This window comes from Oreochromis aureus, linkage group 7, assembly GCF_013358895.1.
Source record: "Oreochromis aureus strain Israel breed Guangdong linkage group 7, ZZ_aureus, whole genome shotgun sequence".
Lineage (NCBI taxonomy): Eukaryota > Metazoa > Chordata > Actinopteri > Cichliformes > Cichlidae > Oreochromis > Oreochromis aureus.
This window is the reverse complement of record NC_052948.1, coordinates 38661420-38684372: the sequence shown is the minus strand read 5'-3', so window position 1 is coordinate 38684372 and position 22953 is coordinate 38661420. Positions and strand designations below refer to the sequence as shown.

Below are 22953 nucleotides of genomic sequence, written 5' to 3'. Positions count from 1 at the left end.
TGGGGATGACGAGCATGAGACAATGTGGATGTGTATGTGGCTTCATCTCTCCCACTCACTACTCTGTGGGAGTAGACTGAGGATTTCTGGGACGTTTCCTGTTGACTAAATATAGCCATAAGGGGAAACCCCCCAAATATGAATGAACCTTGGACCATTTCTCAGACAAAGTAAGTGAAGACTGATGCAGAATAGAATAAAGAGGAGAAGGGAATACGGAGCTGAACACAATGGAATAAAAATAGAGCAGAGGAGAATTCAATAAATGTTATCAGGAAACAGGTGAAAATAGAAATAAAAGAGTCAATATAGAAACAAAATAGGTAAATGAAAAGGTTGGGGGATGTGGTTGCTGTTGCTTCTGATGTTTCAGCATGTAAAAACTTAAAATTCTGTTACTTTAAAGACCCTTTGACTGTGCTGCATCAAAATCAGCACCTCTCCAGCATTTTCTCTGCATAAGAGTTTCTAACGTGGGTGGAAATGAGATCCCGGGCTTTATTTTTCCTGTACAGGGCACACAAACAAATACTTTGGGCACAAACACAAATTTTCCAAACAGAAGTACTCAAATGAAATTGTTCTGGTAAATCATGCCAGGGAATAATATAAAACTGTTTCTGGCAGATTCTACCTGCGTCTCCTTGTTGTGCACAATGTGTTACTGAGGGCTGCCTAAACATAACGTTTAAGCGCAGAGGCCTCCCTGCCACCTGATCCAACTCACCACCAGGTATTGACCAGCTGACAGCTGACTGGTCTTTTTGCAGATCTGATAAAATTTCTAATCATCGATCATAGACCTCCAGCATGCTGCCAGGTGTACTTATGAACGCCTTTACACTCGAACATGGTGTTTGTTACTGTAATCAGCACAGAAATCTAGTAACAAAACTCCACTGTGACCAGGCATGCTGTTCCCTAGAGGGCCACCTTAAAGTCCACCACCAGAGACTCAAAGAAGATCATGTCTTATGGACTCTGTCAGTGCAAATGACAGCCAGAAAACATTCCCCAACAGCAAGATTAGCCTCTAGGCCGTATAAGCACTTTAACAAAAACCAAAGTCCCTTTAGTGGCCTATCCCATCCAATCATATGTGTCTCATTTGAGCTGAGCCCCATGAATGAAGACCTGGCCACCTGAGTCAGCTAAGAGATTTGACCCTTGTATCCATTTTTCCCTAGAAGTCCCTTGCCTTGTGAGACCCTACCAGGTGCCACTTGCCTCTGACAACATAGCTACACTCATGGGTAGACTAAAGCACACAAACCACCTTGATCCTTGAAGGGGTATCACCAAGTCTTCTACATAATTTATCAGACATCTGTTTTTGAGATGTTATCGAGGAATGTTTTCAGTGTGTGTCAAAAAGAAGAAGAAGTCTGCTCTAGTTATAAGCACACAAGCCTTTGACTTTTTATTTTCATTTGCTTTTTGGTGTATTCAACCAAACTGGTTAGAATTAGGAAAAGTTCATACTTTGTGCAACAATATGTAATTTTGCAAAATGACAGGTAGCTCAATTTTCTTAAATTACTGGGTTGCTCGATCTGAGCATGCTCATACTGGTGCAAATTTTAAATGCAATTATTCACGGGTTAATTTATGCTATAAAACATAATTAGAGGCCATAATAACAGCTTGAACTAATGACGTGTGGGATTGTTTTGGGGAGGAGAGCGCATCTGAAGGATGCTCACTTATCAAACACAACATTTATAGCAACATTTAACTGAACTCGATGGTATTATATAACAAATTTTCCTTGGTAATATTTAGCAGATGAAAATAATGTCTAAGAAATGGAAAATAGACCACACTTGAGTGAGTCTGGATCTCTCTGTGTATGTGCCTGCCAACTAAAGCTATTAAAACCCGGCGTCTGTGTTTGTGATAGGATAAGAGGTAGTTTGAGCAGGAGCAAATGCAATTTTGTGCCAAAGTGTGCACCAAAATTACCCTGCACTGTCTATTCAGCAAACCCACAACCTCAGGTGTGCCGCTTTTCCAACTGTGGTGCGAACATATTCATTTGGTGCCAGGAAATTACCAAATGGACCCAAGAAGGAGCACATAAAAGCTGCATTTGGACCTGCTCTTTTTAGAAACAAAGGAAAACAAGAAACCCTTTGAAAAGAAAGGTGCAAAACTGCTATATGACTATAGCAAACTATCAGAACATATTATTAAACTGCACACAGGCTGTGAAAATATTTACACCAAATCTGAAGTCATTTCTCTCCCTCTGTCGCACACACAGACACACACATACAGGAGCAGCCTACACAGCGGCATGGTTCCCATGGTTGGCGAAGTACAGTCAGAGAGCGTAAGCGGAGGTATGGTCACCAGATGTCAGGGACTGTCGAGGACATGTGGTCAGGGAATGGGCAAAACACGCACGCACGCAAATACACGCCCACATGAAAGACACAAAAGCAAATAGACTCACGGGCTTGAATACGTAGACAGAGAAAAGCCCACACTAATGTACTCTCTAAATAAACAGCACTCAGCCAGTGTGTGTGCTTTGTACGTCTGACAATCATTGACTATATAGGAATGCATAAGCACAGATGATGGTTGACATCGCCAGATCAAAGATGGTTTGGGTGCCATTTGGTTTTCATCATCATATCCCAGAAATAAAATCTATAGGGCATCCCTTTCCACAGAAAAGCTCTGCTGTCATGTAAACTGTAGAACTGGCTACTGAATATAATACTTTAAAATAGTGGTTGGTTGCTAAATAGTCCAAAGTGAACATTTTTGAGAGACCTGCAGAGTTTTCTTGACAATGAAGTAATTGCTTTTGTGTAATGTTAAAAATGGCACTCGAATTACCAAATTTGGTGGAATAACTTTTAGTAATTTTGAATAGATAAGTCTGTATGAATGTCTTCAATAGAATATGAGGGCTTAATAAAAGTGAAATAAGTTTTTTTGCCTTGTGGAGTTGAACTGGCAGGAATAATGACCCCGAGCCCCGCTCTGTTCACTGTACTCTCTCCGAGAGGTCACATCCTCCTCTTCAGAAAAATATGTTGACATTCTTGGTGACACACTCATGACTTCCCACACTCTGACTCACAGTGTTTGGCCCTATTTGGCCTACAGAGCAGCTTGTATGCAGAGTGTATCATTTTTGTCACAGTCTAAAGGGTGAAGACATTTGTGTTCAATAACTTAAATGATTAATCTCCAGTGTACAGTTTACTCTAATTTGTCAGAGATTTGCTGGTGTGTTTAACCTCACAAGACAACCAACTGCTCTCGATCGAATTTTCATCCTAAAGGGATAAAATTTTGGCAGTGAAGAGGAAGTCAAACGTCAGTTGTCTGGTTACATTTCCTGTAAATTTAAGCTCAGCTCAGTGAACTCTTACTCTTTTTTTCCTCTTCAGTTGATACCAGAAAAAAAAAAACTTAATAGGCATAGAAGTCAACATCCTACCGAACTTAATGTTCGATAGGAGTTTCCTATGGTAGACAGGGAGTAATTGACAAATTACACAATCCTTACCCGAACAAACACACAGATGAACTGCAAAGAAATCACACCAGGATTTAACTTACTAGATTTTAAATGTATATTCGTGTACTCATAGACTTTACTACCGGTACCTAAGTAGAGTCTGTGTGTGGGCAATAGCAGTCAGCACTGGGAGCATGAATGGCACATTTAAAACGCACATATTTTGTCTTAACTGATTCAGGGGTGGGGCAGGAGCCTATAGCAGCGGTCCCCAACACCCGGGCCACGGACCGGTACCGCTCCGTGAGTTGTTTGGTACCGAGCAGTGAGAGTTGAGGCTTGGGTGTGAAATTTATGGTTTTCAGGGTTTTTATCATTAACTTTGTTTCCCTGGGTCTTTTCCCATGTTGTAGTTGCGTGTCTTATTTTGAAAGAAATGTTTATGCGTTACCATAGTGACCAGTGAGCATTAAGGGGCAGAGAGGATTACTCTCAATGTTGTTGGCGCATTTCAGGAGGACATTGCTAACAAAGTTACACAATTACACAGTGAATTCACATTTATTATTATATTTACAAAGTACCACAGTTTTTGTCTTGGTTGTATCATTTTATTTTGTTGTATTTATCTGCGACACCTTAAAGGCCGGTCCGTGAAACTATTGTCTGACATTAAATCAGTGCGTGGCACAAAAAAGGTTGGAGACCGCTGGCCTATAGGAACTAGAAGTGATGTGGGACAGACTCATTTCCAGGCTACTTCATTAAGGGGAATAACCTTCACTATTAACATGTGACTATAGAGGTGGACCTACATTTTCTGTCTTTTCTCCACAAAGCCCAAATTTTTCAATTACTACATGCAGCACACTGTTTTCCTCTGTCAGTGCGCCCCAGGGCAGCTGTGGCTACAATGTAGCTTGCCATCACCAGTGTGTGAATGTGTGCGTGAATGGGTGGATGACTGAATGTGTAAAGCGCTTTGGGGTCCTTAGGGACTAGTAAAGCGCTATACAAATACAGGCTATTTACCATTTACCATTTTCACTCTGAGTCCAATGTTTAAATAAAAGGTGGAATACATTGAATTAATTAAAAGGTTTTGTGTGTCATCAATAACAGATAGAAGTCTGGATTTCAGTGGGGAGAAGGACACACAAAATCAATATAAAATTAAATATGACATGATAACTTAACAAAAAATGAATGTGGTTGATTGCTGATTGTAAGACTAGGTACACTGGCCAGGTTAACATTCTTTAGAACTGTTTAATACATCTATGCTGGTAAATTAGGAGCTTCAGTGACCTCTCTAAATTTCTCATAGAGGGTATTTCAATGTTGTGAAGGTCAATCACTGTTCAGCTGCTAGTGAGGGGAGGGGCTGTGTGGCTCCCTGTAGCTGCTGTGTGAAGTTGTGTGTCAACTTGGGATGACACTTTTTTTTCTGATAGCAATTTTTGGTATTGATTAGTATTTGAGAGTAATTTTTTTCCACATCTCTGCCATGTAGCATGACAAACTATAATGCAAAACAAAAACACTGCACTGTATGTTGACCCAATTTACTTATCTGTTCTCTTGGACAGCTTGATTAACAATTCCCAAGACAGGCGTGGGCTTGAAAGCAAATTGCTTGGTTTATAAACAACATTCTACACTAGCGATGCACATCTCACACATCGATGATTAGGTCAGGAGGGTATAATTATAATGTGATTAAACAGTGATGTAACTCCAAGTATTAAAGTTCTGCTGATGTTGACTTAGTGAACTGAAGTGGGCTACAGATCAGATGGGTCACATTCTGTACATGCCAACACACCCAGCACAGAAATCTCACTGTGAAGATCATCTTCCATTCTGCACACAGTCATACCTGACAGCTTAGAGAACAGAGACTGAAATGGACCTGTGGTTCAAATGTCATGGGTTTGATTCTGCACTGATGCTGGCTAAAAAGATCTCTGCACAGTTCTATAAGCCATCAGCTAAAACCTAAAGTGTGCTTGCATAAATTTAGCATTGAAACAATTTATTGATTAGTTAAGAAACAAAATCAGTCACAGTTAATCAAAAACTATTTTAAGTAAGCGCCGTTGTGGGTCAGGGTTAGCAAGCGTTGCAGAAAATAATTGAAAGTCTAAAGCTTGAAAGTATCCCTTTCACTTATCAAGCTGGTGGCTATATGAATTGAATAACTAATTCAGACATTTCTAATTTGTTATTATGCCTAGAGTTAACATAATGCTCACGTGGTAAGGCCTTAGCTAGTGCTTGTGCCAAAAAATGCTAATTTAGCACATTGCTTAAACATCCTGCATGCTGTTGTCATGCGATGGCAGCAGGTGTTGACTTTATTCATCATGTCCACCTCTGAGGTGATCCAAGTATCCCTACCTTTAAAATCACATGATGTAAATATATAAACACAGCAGAGTTTGAGTTTTTTTTAATTTCTCCAGATAGCTTTTACATGAGTATCAAGCAATGCTGCTGCTTATAGTAAACCACAATGCATGTATTTTGAGACCTATGAGGCTGTCGTTAGGTATACTTGCTAAAATGACTTTTGCTGCGTGTCAGTCTGACTGTTCTTTATTTGGAGGACCGAAAGTGGCACATTAACTGATGAACGAACCAAATAAATCCATAAAATATTATTAAAAGTGAAAGTTATTTATTTTTTGATTTTGACATATATTGACATTTGTGTTTTAATTAACTGAGAAATGCAAAAAGAAAATGATGAAATAAATACATTTGGAAAAAATTAACAGGGAAATATTCACAGTAGCATATAATACACTACAAAATACAATAGTACAGAGTAAAAAAACAAAAGAAAAACATTAAAAATTAATGCATTTATAAAAATTAAAAATGAATGGCAAAGTGAGCTCCCTTCTATGGAGCTCACTAAATTGGAGCATGCTACTCTAATAGGATGCCACAATTACAAGAAGTTTGTGAAATTTCTTCCCTCCGTCATCGACTGTGAGTTGGATTATTGTAAAGTGAAAACCATGTGATGTTACTAAGGTTGCTAAACGCTGAGGTTGCTAAGCGCTGAGGTGCATAAAAGTCACCCATACTCCCCTACCACACATAAGGAGTTCTTGTCCTTCTTTGGTATTAATATCAACACAAAAACTCTGTTGGGGACTTCATGGCATGGATTTCCATGGCCGAGGAGCTCCTGTAGGTGTGATACAGCTGTGATTTTGACATCTATGGTCCTCCATACTTCTGCAGTATTTCTCTGCCCTGTCACTCTAGATTGTTTACTATTCTACTAAGCCCAAATGCAATGTGGATTATTTCAAACCCAGCAGAGCTCACTGCAGCTGAATTCCAGCCTCTCATGTCTCAAGTCTCTGTGAACTCCAACCCCGCTCATTGAAACACACACACACACACATAGATAGAGACATACCAAAATGTCCTGTTGGTCCAAGGCAGCTGCTGCTAATTTTAGATGGCATGTAACGCCTGCCGTGCCCCAGACCTCCTGCCGCTCAACAAACCACGCCCCCTCTTCCTTTCCAATATGAATTTCCCCCAGGAACACCCCCCACTCCCATAAGTTACCAAAGTCTACAATCCAGACCTACTCTAGCCACCTATCAGTTCTCCAGGATCCAGCTGGCTCATTGGAGACCTTTGAAATAAATTCAGGGAAAATATTGGGCAATTTTATGTGGGAAACAGACTTAAATTATATGATATATTATTAATTAGTTTGACCATTTTTGTCTCTTCCATGTCAGCAAAACTAAAGATATGCCACTAAAATGGTACTTAAGCCTGTGAACACCACTGAAGGGACATGTGTGGTTTACTAAGAAATGTCTTTTGGTGTTAGCAAATTATTGACACAGGGACAAACAGTTTCCACTAATGTAATAATAGTTTGCATAAATATTGTGAAAAAAGAAGACAAAGGAAAGTCACAAATGTGAGCTAAGCCTAAAGTTAAATAGAAAAAAACATGCCAGTTTGGAGGTAAGTGAAATGCACAAACTGAAACAACAAATGCCTGCAGGCCGCCCAGCCCCCCCACTTAACTCAACCCATTACCCCAGCCCTCCACTGCAAGCCACAGTCACAAATCTTAATGCCAAGCTCTAGCTATAGCATCCCCTTCAACTTCACCCCAGGCATACTTTTCTCTTTTAGAGATAACTAAGAGAAAATCAGCCACTTTAGCAGACAAGATCAATTTCTGGTTGAACCCACAAAGTATTATAGATCATAATGGAACATTAGACTTGCAGTGCTGTGAACCATACTAAAGACGCAACAAGAGATCTAAAGGTTATCTTTTTAAATGAAAAATCCAAAATGCTTGTCCTCTAGCAATCTCTGTGTTGCTTCTGGTTCAAGCTGATGTCAATGCTTTGTTTGCTCTCTTTCCCAAAAACACACATCCCCATCATCTCAATCCTCGTGTACCACTTCTTAATTCCCCTCTGACTTGGCCCCGGACGATTTGTGGGCTTGTGTGCATTTGAGTTTGTGTGTGTGCTTTGGAAGGGGGGGCAGCTAAGAGTCCAAAGGGCTGAGGTCATCTATGTAAACATATCACAGACACTACAGAGAAGTCCGTGAATGAGCGCAGGCAAAGACTCATAGACTTTTACATATGCTTTGCCATTCCATACTTGTGGCTTGTACGCCACATGGGCAACAGTTAATTAGAATGATGAAGCACCAGGCATTCACTGGCTGATCTGGAAACCACATGCAAGCCTTTGGTAAAAGCACATGAGTTTACCAAGACACACAAACACACATGCACGCACGCTCACATCAGCTTTTTGGGGAACCCTGACCAGGCTGAGCTCCATCTGACTGCTATAATTACATAGTAATAATACACCGAGGCCTGGATTTAACAACATGACATCACAACTGTTTCCTAATCTAACCAATTAGTAGCCATGGAAACCACTTGCCACTGGCAGCTGACAGACCCTAATCACTATCAGACTGTGGGAATCTTTGTTCGCATGTGGGATGGACAAATGAGCCACTTAGCTAATTAACTGTTAGATTAAATGCTGGTAATTTTGCTGTAGCTTTGTTTTACTGATCAATTAATGCTCAAAGTAATATTATTATCTCAAGAACAAACCAAGCAGTGTTTATTTTCTCTTTAGAAGTCACTAATTTTGATGTCAGCACATAATAGACAACAGTTGCTGGTGTTAAGTGTCATTAATTCTGTGTCTAAACAGGAAATAAACTGACTGTTTACATGCCAAGAAGACCAAAGTGTTCCTAGAATACCTAAAAGAAGACGTAAATCGTCTAATGAATTCAGACGTCTTTCACATCCATTAGCGCCATGCGTTATTAATGAATCTCTACAGTAAATGAATTCTTTAATGACAGATGTCTGCTACCTGATTGTGAATTTTTTATGCAGTTTAAATGGATGGTAGTGGCCTCAAACTTGAAGTCAGTACCATGTGATAAAGCAATGAAAATGACATTGTGAACGGCTCATACACAGAAAAGACTGTTCCGATTTTCTGAGGAAGCCTTCCGTTTGTCTTAAGATCTGCTAAAGTATTGATGAGGACAGACGCTGATGGTGATGACAATGAGTATCAATTATTGATGAAATCATTAGCATGTCAGCTGCAGACCACAGACGACGAGTGTGTGTATATGTGTGCATGACATACCGCTCTACAGGGGTTTATTCATGCTTATCTAGAGAGCCAGTCAGACAGAAATCACCTCTCTACATCTTTGCTGAAGACAAACAATGCTTGCTAAAACTGCTACCACATGACTAAACACTTGCACTCAAATGAGTCAGAAGAGGTTTTTGTAAAATTCTTCGCTATCCCTAGGAGATCTTCTGGGAAACTTTGTCCAGCTTCTGTATTTACTCTTAACCTCTGGTGCTTGGCTTAGTCTTCGGCTTACAGAGCGCTTAGTACTATTAGTGTAATAGTAACCCTTCTCTATTTAAGTGGCTGGTTGGGACTGAAAGCTATTAGCACTATTATTGTCTTTGATATAGTGTATACACACTTAGCTGAAACAAGACAAATGTTCATTTAGATGAGACAAAGTAGCCCAAGTGGTTTAATTGTTTTCAGTGGCTGCCCATTACTATATGTCAAAGTTCTTGGCATTTACAGTGGGATCTCCAATGCTACCTGTTAAACTACATTATCAGCGACAGTCAGAATATTCTGCAGTTTTTCATGGCCTCATTCACAAAACCAAAACTCATTTTTGCGATTTATTAACTGATTTTTCAGCACTTTAGCTTTAAATGTTCAAGGATTATGCAAGAAACAGAGTCCTTTGCTTCTGCTTGTTTGAGCTGTGAGAACTTTCCACTCTCTTTCTAAAAGTCCTGCATTGGTGTAAATGCATGCTGCCTGGTATGGCTGCCATGTTTAAACATGGCCAAAATAGTTTCTCCATCTGCTGCTGCTGCTGTGCCCCCACCCCAACCACCGCACATACACTTGTGTGTATAAATGCTTGTGTGTGTTCCTGTGCCTCTGAGCGTCTTAAGAGTGCGTGGTATGCTGTGGTTCCTAGCTGGCGCCAAATTTAGTCCCAGGCAGTGAGCCTCGGTGTAACTGTTGCTCTAAAGTCCCATCAGCCCCGAGCCAAACACTTCCACAGATGCCTTTCTGATGGTAAAACACAACGGCAACTATCGAAACAGCTGAGCTCCTTCTAAACTGGGAAGCTAGTATACCTCAAAACCAGACTAAAAAGCTGATTCTCCTCCAAGTTGTGGAGATATGGATGTCAATGACAGCTGACAGGAACCACAAGACAAACAAAGCAGTGTTGTAAGACAGAGAGCTAGTAGGGGAATACTGCACATTACAACTAGTGCAACAAAAATCACTTTGTTTTATTTGATTAAAACGGGTGTAGGAGGCTGTGATGTCATGTAGCAGGGCTTCCAACATGTTAAGCATTTTCATATGTATCTCCTTGATGCAAGATTTCTATCAGAAAAGATCACTAGCAGTGCCCAATTTAGTTTTTCTTCATTAAAACTTCACTATAAGGAAACAGCAATGACTACATATCAGAATATGTGGGCAAACGATTATCTACACAGACATGTACAGATTCAGTTTGATCATGAAGCCAACTTCTTTTAAGTTTGACTCTTATGACATTAATTTGCCTGAACATTAGATAAGATAACCTCTAGTCCATGTTTGGGTTTCATCCTTGGATCACTGTGACTTTCCGTCTTTGGTTTTATGTCATTCAACTTTATAAGTCAAAGTTCAGTACACTTTGGCTGGAAGCAATGAGAGACATAAAAGTGGATACCATTTCTTGCCCCGTGTATGTATTTCAGTGACACTAAAAAGTAATTGGCAATGATACACTTAGGGGGTATGGCAGGCTATAAGAGCAGAAAGGACTGGAAAACTTTTCTGGAAGCCGGAGGTGTGAGACAGCCATGTGAAATTTTATACTGTGAATGAAAGAAAGCGATAAGGTTGAGGTGAAACATTATTTCTGACGGCCACCGCAGACCTCACAGACAGACAGACAGAAGGTCAAAGACACATAGAGAGAGAGAGGAGCCGAGCAAAGAAAAAAAAACTGTTTAAACAGAGTGACTTACCGCCAAGGCCTGCAGCCTCTCTTTGTGGAGTTGAGCCTCCTCACACGACATCCTGAGGGGGAAGCAGGGGAAAGGGGGGTGAGAGGAGTACAAGAGGTGAGATCTGGGAAGAAGAAGAGCTGCAGTCCCTCAGTGAGCGGTAGGAAGAGAGGAGGAAAGTAGAGGAGAGAGAGGGAGACAGGGAGAGGAGGAGGAGTATCCAGACGAAGTCTTTCCTCAGCAATAATCCAACCAGAGAGAGGAGACAACGGGAGAAGGAGCTTGCGCTTAGAGGAAGCAAAGATGTCTCACTCAACGGCCATGTGCCCTCACACGCAGCCCACTGCTTGCATTTGCTGTCTCTCGCTCTCTGTCTATCACCCACTCTTTCTTTGCGCGCTCTGTCTCTCCTCCCATTTGTCCCCTCCCTCCCTCTCTCCCTCCCTCTCTTCTTTAGGCATGAGCCATGTGTGATTAAACAGCTGGGAGGAGTAGCTAAGAGAGGGACGGTGAAGGAAAGGGAGAGAGAACTAGCAGTATGGAGGTCGAGCTGTGTGAGAAAAAAAGGGGGGAGAAAAAGGAACGAGGGAGAGAGAAAAACAGAGCAGAATCAAAATTGCAGAAGTAAGGAAAACAGAAGGAAAAGAGTAATTTGTCAAATTTGAAAGATGAACTCCCCGAAGGTGCTCAAGAATAGACAAGACAAGAAAAAAAAAGAAAACTATAGGACTATTTTTTCCCCTTTTTTCAGCAGTTTTCCTTTCTCCTTATCCTAAAGGTGACTTGGATGTAAGCCGTCTTATTACTGAGATCAGTCAACAAAGTGATACCTCCTGCCATAATCACTGATCACTTCATAGGAGCAGGAGATAAACATACAGATAAGGAAATCACCACTGTTTTTTTAGGGGAATTAAAGCATTAAAACCTAGCCTTTTATTTCAGATTGCCTGTAAATTATTTTACTTATTACTTTTGACTCTTTGACCAATCTAATTCTATCAAAAACATCTGCACAATGGTGCCATAGAAGCTAATCAGTTTAGTTATGGTGGTTTTTCATTTCCTTTGACTCACAACTTGAGTCAAAGCTTCCTTGGAACACTTGCAGGATGCTCTGGTTACGTCTAAACTCTGAGCACAGAAAACTGTGTGTTAAACCACTGACAAGTAACAATCCTTACTCATATCCTCAGTCCTTTTCTTTGTCCACTTCTAAGCTCAGGTTCTCTTCTACTTCTCTTAACTTATGGTGTGCCACAAGGTTCTTTATTAGGGCCTATATTGGTTCTGATATGTCTGTTATACATGTTTAAAACCTCAGTTTTTTTCTTGCTGTTATCACTTGAGAAATATGGTCAAGTTGAGTTCCAAGTTGAGTGTCAAGATCCGAATTGGAATTTTTTAATCATGCCTTTGTTTCATCACTTCTGAATTATTGTAATTCATTGTTCGTTTGTCCTAACAAAGCTTCCTCGGAACATTTGCTGAAGAACACTGACTAAGCCATGTATGTACTCACTCACTGTTACTAATTCAGTTGCAGTGAAGAGTCCACATCAGAGTCCATTTAAAGATTCTGGTTTTGACTTTTAGACCTCTGCATGGATAAACTAATGCATACATCAGTGAATTTATACATCCATACATTGCCAACAGGTCCCTGGTGTCATGTGATCAGAACCTGCTTAGCATACAAGGCTGAAAATTAAAGAGGACATCTGTGGATGTGTTATTCTCTTTGAAAGCAGCTGAAAACTAATCTTTTTATACTTTTTTGTCTTCATTTATTTTTGTATTTTGTTCTGAAGTATTTTCTTTCTTGAAAAGAGAAACAGAAGTAAAATTTTCGTGACTTTACTTGAAATAGTGTTATCTTGTAATAGTGGAGTAGGAGATAAAAGTGATCTAGTTGTCACCCTTTACGGACAGCACCCAGCGGATATTTTGATCCCCTGGGTGCACAGTTCAACAGCATAAACTGTCCAGCGATGGCCAGAGCAGACATTGTTTCCATGTGCTATGGAAATATTGATCTTATTATTGTACTGAAAAAGTAAAATTAATGTGTATTTGTGTCTTTCAACATTTCAGTGTAAGCAATTTAACCTCCTGTCACTCAAGCTATCGTTTGGGATCCATTTTTACTTTGTACTATCTATTTGTGATTAGTTTGACCTGGTTAGTAAATGATCTAAACTTCCTCTTTGAACAGGAAGTCGTTACTTTGTTAGAAATTAGTTTAATGTCTCTCTTTTAAAAAAAGTATGCTCTCATATGGAGATGCAAAATATTATAGTCTGCCTGACATACCAATGATGACTGATATTTTCAGCTGATATTAGCCATTTGCCAATCTATCAGTACTGGTATTTATAATGGCCGATAAATGAAAATGAAAATAGTAAACAAGAGATGGGAGAAACATCATTCAACAATGTTATGAGTGTTAAAATCTCAAAGTTTGTCTACAAAAGCGCACAACTTCCCCGCTGGCAACACATGTGTTTGGAACATCACAAAAGGAACAGTCAGCTCTCTGAGCAGAGTCAAGTAGAGCCTAAAGGAGTCAATGAATAACTACACATAAGAATTGTTGAGTAATCTTGCCCTTCATGGGTCTGAGAGAAAAAAATATTGGCAATATTTATATATAAAAAGCCACCAAATCACCAAATATCTGTATTAGTCATAAAGATAATATATCATTCAGGCTCTATAAAGTATAAAACAGTATTGAGAAGACTGAAGCAAAAGGTGCTGAAAAGACAACATGTAATGTCTCCATGAGGACACAGAGTCTCAGGAGGTCAAACCTTCAACCTAAATGTTGCTAATGCAGCAGCTTTTTAGCTCAGCAGATTAAAATGTTTTCTTTTGTTCTAACCGACATATTGATAATAAATAAGTTCTGGCAGAGAAGCTCAACTTTGCTAGGAAGTCCAGGAAGAGGTCCAGGTGATGACATCTTTCATTTCAAAACAATTTTTCCACCATGTTGCGAAAATAGATTTTTAAAAAGTGGTGATTCAGCGTCAAACTGTTCACAGGGAATGGCAAATTGATGCAATTCTTTGAAATTACAAGTCACCCAACAGCTATTGCTGTTGCTATCGCTGGGCTCTGATGTGATGGTTACGTGAAAACACATGTTGTATGACGTGAGTTTTAGAAGAGAAATAAAAAAGCCCAAACCTGCACAGTTCTAAATTTTAGACTACACATGATTATCCCGCTATCATCGAAGAAGCTGACTTGGCAGGTTCCATTTTCTGGCCTCTCTGGTGATCCATTTATTTTAGTGCAAATCAAAGCAACATCAACAGAAGCTGCCTACATTAGAGGATCAGACGAAGGGCGAAAAAAAAGGATAAAAAAAGGGAGATAATTGTGTCACTCCATGGGCTGGGTGTGGAGATGAACATCAGTGGAACATCTTTGTTAAGATAAACTGCAAAAACACATCATTGAAAGACACACACATACAGATAAGGCAGAGATTTTTTTTAAAAATGGGTCACTGTTACCTGTGGCCCAGTTCTCGCTTCTCCTCATCCTCAACTCACTAGGTTCACCTGAGTTTCACATATTCTTCTTTTCACACCTCTGAGACCTTTTTAATCTTCCTGTCTTACCTTTTCTGCTCATTCTTTCTTTCCTTTGCTGCATTCCTGCTCTCTTTCTCTTTTTTCTTCTTACTCATTTTTTCTTCCATTTTTTCAGCTTCTTTGCTTCCTTCCGATTCCTTTAATACCCTCTCTTCATCTTATCCTCCCTACCTTTATCACTTTTCCCCCCAGTGCTCTCATTCCTCCTCGTATCCCACCTGTCCTTCCTTCCATCTGTTCACTTGTTCACTTTCTCTTTCTTCTCCATCAAATGTGCCCTTTCTCTTCTTTCTCCTTTTTTCTTCATCCCTCCTTCCACAAGCAGACATCCTTATAAGGAGAAACAGCAGCAGCAGTCCGGGATAACTCTTTAGGGAATACAGAAGCATGTAACACACACACGCACGCACACACACAAGCTTGCATTCAGACACACAAGGACACAACAGCCACTGCATTACTCAAAGACAAGAATGTGGATGAAAAAAAAATTGCAGCTGTCCCTTGAGTGAGTGTGTATAGTTTTAATATTTACACACTGAAGATACTCTGGGAAAATCAACCAGAAATGGTGAATGTGTTATTATAGTGTTATTGCATAAAAAGAGCACACAGTCAACTCTGGTGCAGATACTGTAGGCTAGTGGGATTCAGGACCGCTGACGCATTCATTTAGCTTTGCATGTCTTTTGTCACAGTGATAAAATGATAAAATGTTTTAGTATTTAGTTTATGCTTCAGGTTTTACTTATTCAGTCTTACTGAAATATTCATAGTAAGTAATGTTTAATCATCTTTATGTACATCATCCGGTAAGAATGAACAAAAAAAGACAAAAATCACCTCACTGAATGTCTCAGAGGACAACTATGAAGCAAATACATTGTTGGAAAGTGGCTCTTTTATGCAGTAAAATTGTTTTTAAATCAGATTTGTCCTGTACTTGATGCTACTTCATGATTAACTTTTGTATAACTCTTTTGGTCACATATTCTTTTGGGCCAAATCCTTAATATATCATTCTGCTACACCTTGAAAGTCATCTTCATTAGAACGCATTGCCACATCCTTAACATAAATCATATCCCATATAACCTTGAACTATTTGGGATCTTGAAAATAAATGATTTATGACTGTAGTCAGAGCTCAAGTCTGGCATGTCTGAGCGCTTTAGTTTAACCAGTTACCTCATATTGGCTGCTGGCACTGACATTACAAATCATTCTTCCTTACTAATAATACATCGTACTTTTCTTTCTTTTCTTGTTTTTCCCCTACTGTACTTTTAACTCTCTCCTTGTCCACCTTCCCTCCTCCTCCAGCCCATTCGTTCTGGCGTCAGACACGCTGGTTTGTCGTTGACGGAGACAACAGCATCATTGTTCTTCTGCATCGCAACGAGGACGCGATGACCTCACTGCACAGCTAGCCCAGCCCCGCCTACCCCCCCAATTCCAGCCCAGACGTAATGGCCTCCAGATGTGGAACCAGAAGCAGTGAGACCCACACACACACAGATACACACACACGTGCACAAATGTAACAACATGCAAAGTAAGAGTAGGTGGAAAAGGGAATGAGCAAATATGGACAAGGAAAGTAAGACAGAAAATTGCATCTGTGTGTGCAATGCTAATGGGACTTTTGCCTGCCTCTCCTGAGCTCAGTACTCCCACACTTCAGTTTCCCCCCAAATAACTAAAGGCACAAATCAGCTACAGACTATAAACTATTAGTTATTGTATGTGAGTTTGAGAGATTGGAAGAGAAAGAGGATGTGGAGGGAGTAAAAGCAACCCAAACAGACATATTTCTAGCTACGGTATTGCCAGACCTTGATCTCATTCATATTTTATACATCACTTAGAGAAGCCAAGCACGGTTTGTGTGTCACACAGTCTGTCTGCCTGTCTGCATTTAAAATGCACAAATTTATGGGTTTTTTTTTCAAACTCCATTTCACCTTTTCCTCATTCATTTTAAAATTCTGCAGTTTCAGTTATAAAGTCCTTTTTAAATGTAATGATCAGCATTCATGAAGGGCAGTTTAGGGTAGAAAAGCCTCTGAAGCATGCACTTTCGTAAGACACTGGCTTTCAGTATTTCATCACACATATTTACTTTACTACTTGCTCATCTCAACAACCAGCTGTCTGTATTTAGTCTGCCACAGTCTCATGTGAGTCAGCTTCTTCAGCTTTTCTTTACCGTTACCGTTAACTGTTAACAGCTACTTTCCACACTTAGAATAAGATTTTATTTCAAGTATGTCAAAAAACCACACAAAACATAAAACCAAAGCAGTTTAGTAGCCATGCTATTGCAGATCAGGGTACCTATACACTGTTTAAGGAAGCATAACCTTGTGTATTACCCACAGGCATATTAGAATAACTCACCTCGATCACACTGAGTTCAAAGCTGAATAGTGTATATATCAGATAATCTAAAACGTTTCTAGTCAACTGCAAAGTGAGATTATAATGAAGCAAACTTCTTATTTCTATCTGAATTTACTGACAATTTACATTGAGAGAGGGGAGTGCACATGGATGTCAGTGCATACTATATTAGGCACTGCATGGATCCATAAAAGCTGCTATATAGTTGAGATGCAGATGGGAAGCCAGAGGTCTTGGCCTTGAGAAACTCACAACCTCAGCATGTTCTTTTGGCTCCTTCTTTTTCCGAATGTCTAGCTGTAATCTGCACGTCTCATCCTCGGGCACTTTTTATTTTTAAGAGCAAATCTGTGAGTAAAACGAAAGCATGTTAATTGTAAAAACAACTGTTTTGTGTTCTGGCTTTAGGTGATTTTTGATGCACTGGAAGGAAAAAGGCTGGATCGTTTACATTTTTAAGGGCAAGTAAAGTACACATTTGGTGCAATATAGTCAAAATATATTACTGTATATATTAAGTTAAGACGTAAATTTATTTATATAGTGCCTCTACAGACAAGGTACTGAAACCACTTGAAACCAGACATAAACAAAGTAAAATGCAACACAAATGATAATTTAAAAGATGAGGGTTTGGTGGCTCACAGATCATAGATTTGATGGCAAATTATAGATCGAAGGGGCACAACTGAGGTTTTAGTCTGGATTTTGGGATAGATAACAGGCTCTGATCATAAAACCCGAGAGTCCTGCTGAGGGCGTGTGGTTGTAAAAGGTCATTATATACTGTAGGTAGGTGATTCACCATGCAGAACCCTGAAGGGAGGAAAACCAGAACTTTATATTCAATTCTGAATTGAATAGTGAGCCAGCACAGAGAGATCAACAGAAGTGTGATGTGGGAGCACTTGGAGGATCTAGTCAAGAGCCTTGCAGCAGAGTTTTGTACAATCTGCAGATGATCCATGGAGGTTTTATTGATTCGGGTCAAGATTCTGTTACAACAATCATGTCGAGAAGAAATAAAAGCGTGAATAAAAATCTCAGATTTTGATATAATAGGAGCAATTTCTTGATGTTTCTCAACTGATAAAAACAGGATCCAACCAGAGTTCTGACCTGCAAATCCAAGTGACAGTTTCTCTATTCTAACAGCTGTTTTAATGTAGGGAGAGACCGAACCCAGATTTCAAATGATCTGAGGGACCAAGGTGGCTGGGGCAGAAACAAGAATCGCAGTTAGCCAATCTCATCCAGGACTTTACGCAGGCCAGACAATATTTTTAGAATTAAAAACTTTAGTTTAGGTTTAATTCTAGGTTTAAAAGTGATGTAAAGGACAATGTCATAAAATGAACCATTAAATAAAAGCATTTAACAATCTGATGTAAAGAAGCAGTTACAAGAGAAATAAAACAGGTCACAGAAAGTAGCTCTCCAGAGCTACAGTGTGAGAGGGGGACTAATGATGACTGCACCAGATATACCCACCCAGTGCCTCAGCCTCATGATTAACACATGCTGATCAATAGTGTCAAAGGATAAAGTCAGACCACTAGAGTTGCTTTTATCCCTGCACATCAACAAGACATTTGAGACTCTGAGGAGAGCAGATTCAGTAGAGTGGGCTCAACTGGGCTCTAAAAATGTTTTCCTTTCACCTTTTATTTCACTTGTGAAGCTACTGTTTCATTTTTTTTTGATATATATAACTCATCTTTAAATCATTCACACAGACCTTTTGGCAGAAACTCATTAATATCTCATCTGCTGATTATTTCTAATGATCTGATTGTTTAATTTCATTTTACAGTCTGCATCAATAAACTGTCCAAATATAAACATGATTCCAATGCATTTTAAGTGGAAATCAAAACCCTGAACAGTAGGACAAGTGACTGTTAAAATATTAGTGTTTCTTTATCTTGATGTACTTCCATTAAATTGAAATCAGTTTATCCCATCCATATTTATACACCTTCCCTTTAAGACTTGCCAGTATATGCAATAAAAAGCAGCAGAGAGTGGGCCATCTGCCACTGTGGCGTCTGCAATGTACATGACCACAACTACTACCTCGTCTTTCTGCTGAATCAGTGGACAACCCAGGGAGAGCACAGGGTACATGGTGATTAAACTGAGCCCACAGCACAGAGGAAAGCACAGATAGGGTGTGATAAACTGGCTGAATCACAATAGCACTGCCTCATTTTTCCAATTATAACATTAACTATTGATGCACCAGCAAAGCATGTCTGCTTAAAGCCTTGCTGCACCTTCCTGGCCTTTCCTGATCATGGGTGTGGCTATGAAGGAGGAAAGGAAAAAAAGACACTGGAACCTGTCAGTCAAAGTGTCTGACGATTGCAGATTGAGGCTCTAAGCCTGTAGTTAGCTGCAGTAAGTCAAGTTGGATGCCACTCAAACCAAATCACTGTTCACTCATTTGCTTTTCTGATAGTTCTGGAGGGTTTTTTTCAACATACAAAACAAACCCTGCACAAGGACACATCATAGCCAGAAAAAAAGACCCCAAAATGGATATTGAAAAGGCAATCTGATGAACTGATGAACTCACATCTTCTAACATCTATCATTATTAACAGAAACAAAACCACATTTGAGATCACATTACATGTGAGGCCACAGACTGACCGCTAACCACACTGATATATTGTAATTTAATATCAACTGACCATCCATTATATCACAGGTTTTTCTTTTTTTTTTTTTTACATTTTAAGTATGATGAGCATCTTAAGCTTATCATAGTTCAAGGGGAAGGTTCAGCAGTGTTGTAAGGAAGAAAAAGATGCAAGTTAATATGTTTTAATGCCATGATTCATACAATACCGAGACATCTGCGCCACACACTAAGCAAAATTAATAGTGAGGAAGTCAAAGCAGCACAGAGTGAATGAATTATAAAAAAATATACCATCTTTAGTTAAATTGCTGTTTAAATGACGTGTGCTTGGCTTTTAGCACTTGAGTGTTTGCTTCATTTTTAGGTCTGTAGATTGTCATTTGGTACTGACGTATCAATCACAAAGCAGGTCCACCCTAGAGCACCTACCTTATTCCCCTTTCTAAATGAAATGGGGACCATGATTTACAAAATGTTACATTTAGTAGGAAAGTATTTGAGGTCACAGACTAAGGGAGCTGAGGGCAATTCTCTCATAAACTTTTACACAATTACACATCGGTTTTCCTTTACCTGGAAGCTATGCCCATCTATGCCAGGCTTTGAGACTCTATGCCCGGGGAAATTGGTTTGAAAGGCCGCAGCTACAGCATAAGTATATTAAATTTGGTAGATTATTGTGTGAACTAACTTAGGTATATAATCACATGTTCTCCTGTATTGGTAGGGAGTTTAATTTTAATTAAATAAGTATCTGTTTTGTGGATATGGATACCAAATATTAGTCCTGTTTTAAAAACTTTAGACTGTCTGTCTTTGTCCGATGTTCCAGTCAAGAATCTGGACAGTTTGCTGACTATATTTATGATTTCATGACTGCAAACTACTGTCTTTCCTCCTAATTTTTATTACCCAAATTGTAATATAAATTTGGAGACAGTGCTAATGCACCAACACCAAATCTGCAAACACACTGCAAACCACCCATGATATTATTTTCTCTTAAAGCAACAGGCTCGCTTTACAAACACATTACAAAACTGTAGCTGTCTTCTCAACTCATGTAAGGTCATTTCCTGATATAAAGGGTTTTGTTTGGAACAGCATTCTTCATTACAAAAGACTCTTTATCTTTAAATATGTAAGAATCATCTAAATGATCTTTCTCAGAACGAGTAAAGCATTGTGCAACAGAGATTGTTTTTAATCCCAAACACAATTCTCAACACATATTTCCTAGTTTTTCTTGGCTGTGTGGTTTCATGACTACTTGCTTCATTTCAGGCTGACTTTCATGCTGTGTCTATAAAATAACTGACAATTAAATTTCCCCAAGTGGCTTTTTAAAATTTCATTTTCTTTCTGCCTTTGCACTGATTTATTTCTCATGAGTAAAAGAACAAACAAAAAAGCTATACAAATGTACACACGCACACATAGACACAAAAATTACACACAGGAAGAAGGGGTCTGCAGCATGGCGGACTGCGCTGACACAGAAAAGCTGGACCGAGCCTGCAGCCTCCACATTGACAATGCTACAACTTAACACACTACACACACAGACACACACACACACACACACACACACACACACACACACACACACACACACACACACACACACACACACACACACACACACACACACACTCTCTCTCTCTATATATATATATATCATGCACCACAGACCAGAAGGGGATGGAGGAAAATGAGCAAAAAGGAGTGCAAAGCTGATTTTCTACAAAGACAGGCTGAAGACACAAAGAAAAGACAGCAACACAGAGAGGAAAACAGAGCTCAGCATTAAATGGCTGATGTGCTTTGAGGTGAGATATCTGCGGTGGGAGTGCGAGGGCAAGTGAAGAAAAGAGAGGCAGAGTGAGATGAAGAGAGGGAGGAGTGTACACGGTGTGCCGCGTGTCTCCTCTCCAGTCATGACTGAGCAGCAGCCTCACCATGACGGAGCCCCCGTTCCCATGACAACCCCGGCTGTCAGATGGAGGGAAGAGCAGAGGAGGGATGCGGGGAAGGAGAGGAGTGATGGAGGGAGATAGAAACATAAAGATGAACGTGGTTTACTTACGGGGCATTTGCTGTGCCGTTCCGCTGCAAAGGTGTGTCTGACATGGCTGCAACACCCGCTTCTTGCGCTCCCTTTTCCTCTCTCTCCTTCCTCGTCCTCTTCTCCTACTCCTGTCCTCTAGTGTCCTTTTGACAGAGTTATGTCCTCCTCCTCCTCTCTCTTCCTCCTCACCTCCTCGTCCTCCTCCCTCTTTGCCTCTGTATCTTCTCCACCTCCTCCTCCTCTCCTCTCCTCCTCCTCCTCCTCTTCCTCCTCCTTCTTTCCTTCTGCCTTTTCGGTGTGTGTTCTTTATACGCCAGGATGTGTCAGAGCAGCTGCTGCCGCCGCTCCTGCATCACCCCGCTCTGCTAGCAGGAGGCAACGGGTGCAAGCATGTGCGTGTATGTGTGTGAGTGAGAGAGCGAGAAGGACATATAGACAGAAAGAGCGAGAAAGAGAATTGAGTCAAAAGATATGTTATAGGAGGGAGTGATGAAAGAAAGCAAGGACTGTTGTATAGAGATATAGCCAGGGATAGGGAAGAGAGGGTGGCAAAGAGGCAGCAGAGAGAAAGAGAGAGAAACAATGGCTTTAGGGAGTTAAAGGATAATGAAAGGAGTGGCCAACCTGTTTTCACTAACTACCTCTTGCAAACAACCTTTCCCCTCTGAGGATGACGAGGGTTTTCTTTAAAGAGACAGGTAGGATAGTAAAAGACACTGTTTGGTCAATGTGAAAAAAAATTTCAGAAATGGAAGATATCTGAAGGGATAGGAGTGACAGGACTGAGCTGTGTTATATCACTGATTCAAACACGACAGCTGTTTTTTTTAGGATCATATGGAGTTTAGAGTGAGAGCCTGGGAACACACTGTCTTACACTGACTGGCCATTTCATTAGTTACACTTAGCTAGTACTGGTTTGCTTTCAGACCTGGCTTAATTCTTCCTGCCGTTGATTTAACAGGGTGATGGAACCATTCGTCAGAGATTTTGGTCCATATTAATGTGACAGCATCACACAGTTGCAGCAGATTTGTACATCCATTATGTGAATCTCCTGTTCCATCACATTCACGGTGCTCTGTTTGATGGAGGTTTGGTGACTGTGGACAGTGAACACATTGTCATGTTCAAGAAATG

At 40.0% G+C, this 22953-nt stretch overlaps 1 protein-coding gene across 3 annotated transcripts in view; it reads right to left on the bottom strand.

Annotated features, from left to right (window-relative positions):
- The window catches only part of LOC116324958 (bromodomain-containing protein 4), a 90507-nt gene extending 68573 nt beyond the window's left edge, over nucleotides 1-21934 (bottom strand). For 2 of the 3 annotated variants that reach the window (XM_031745753.2, XM_031745755.2), the window contains exons 1-2: nucleotides 21832-21934; nucleotides 11109-11160 (exon numbers count right to left, since the gene is read on the bottom strand). In XM_031745753.2, coding sequence (XP_031601613.1) covers nucleotides 11109-11160; nucleotides 21832-21875 — 96 coding nt within the window. In that variant the 5' untranslated portion in view covers nucleotides 21876-21934. The remainder of the gene's footprint in view (nucleotides 1-11108; nucleotides 11161-21831) is intronic. The other variant, XM_031745756.2, reaches the window with a different exon arrangement.
- Nucleotides 21935-22953: the final 1019 nt, after the last annotated feature.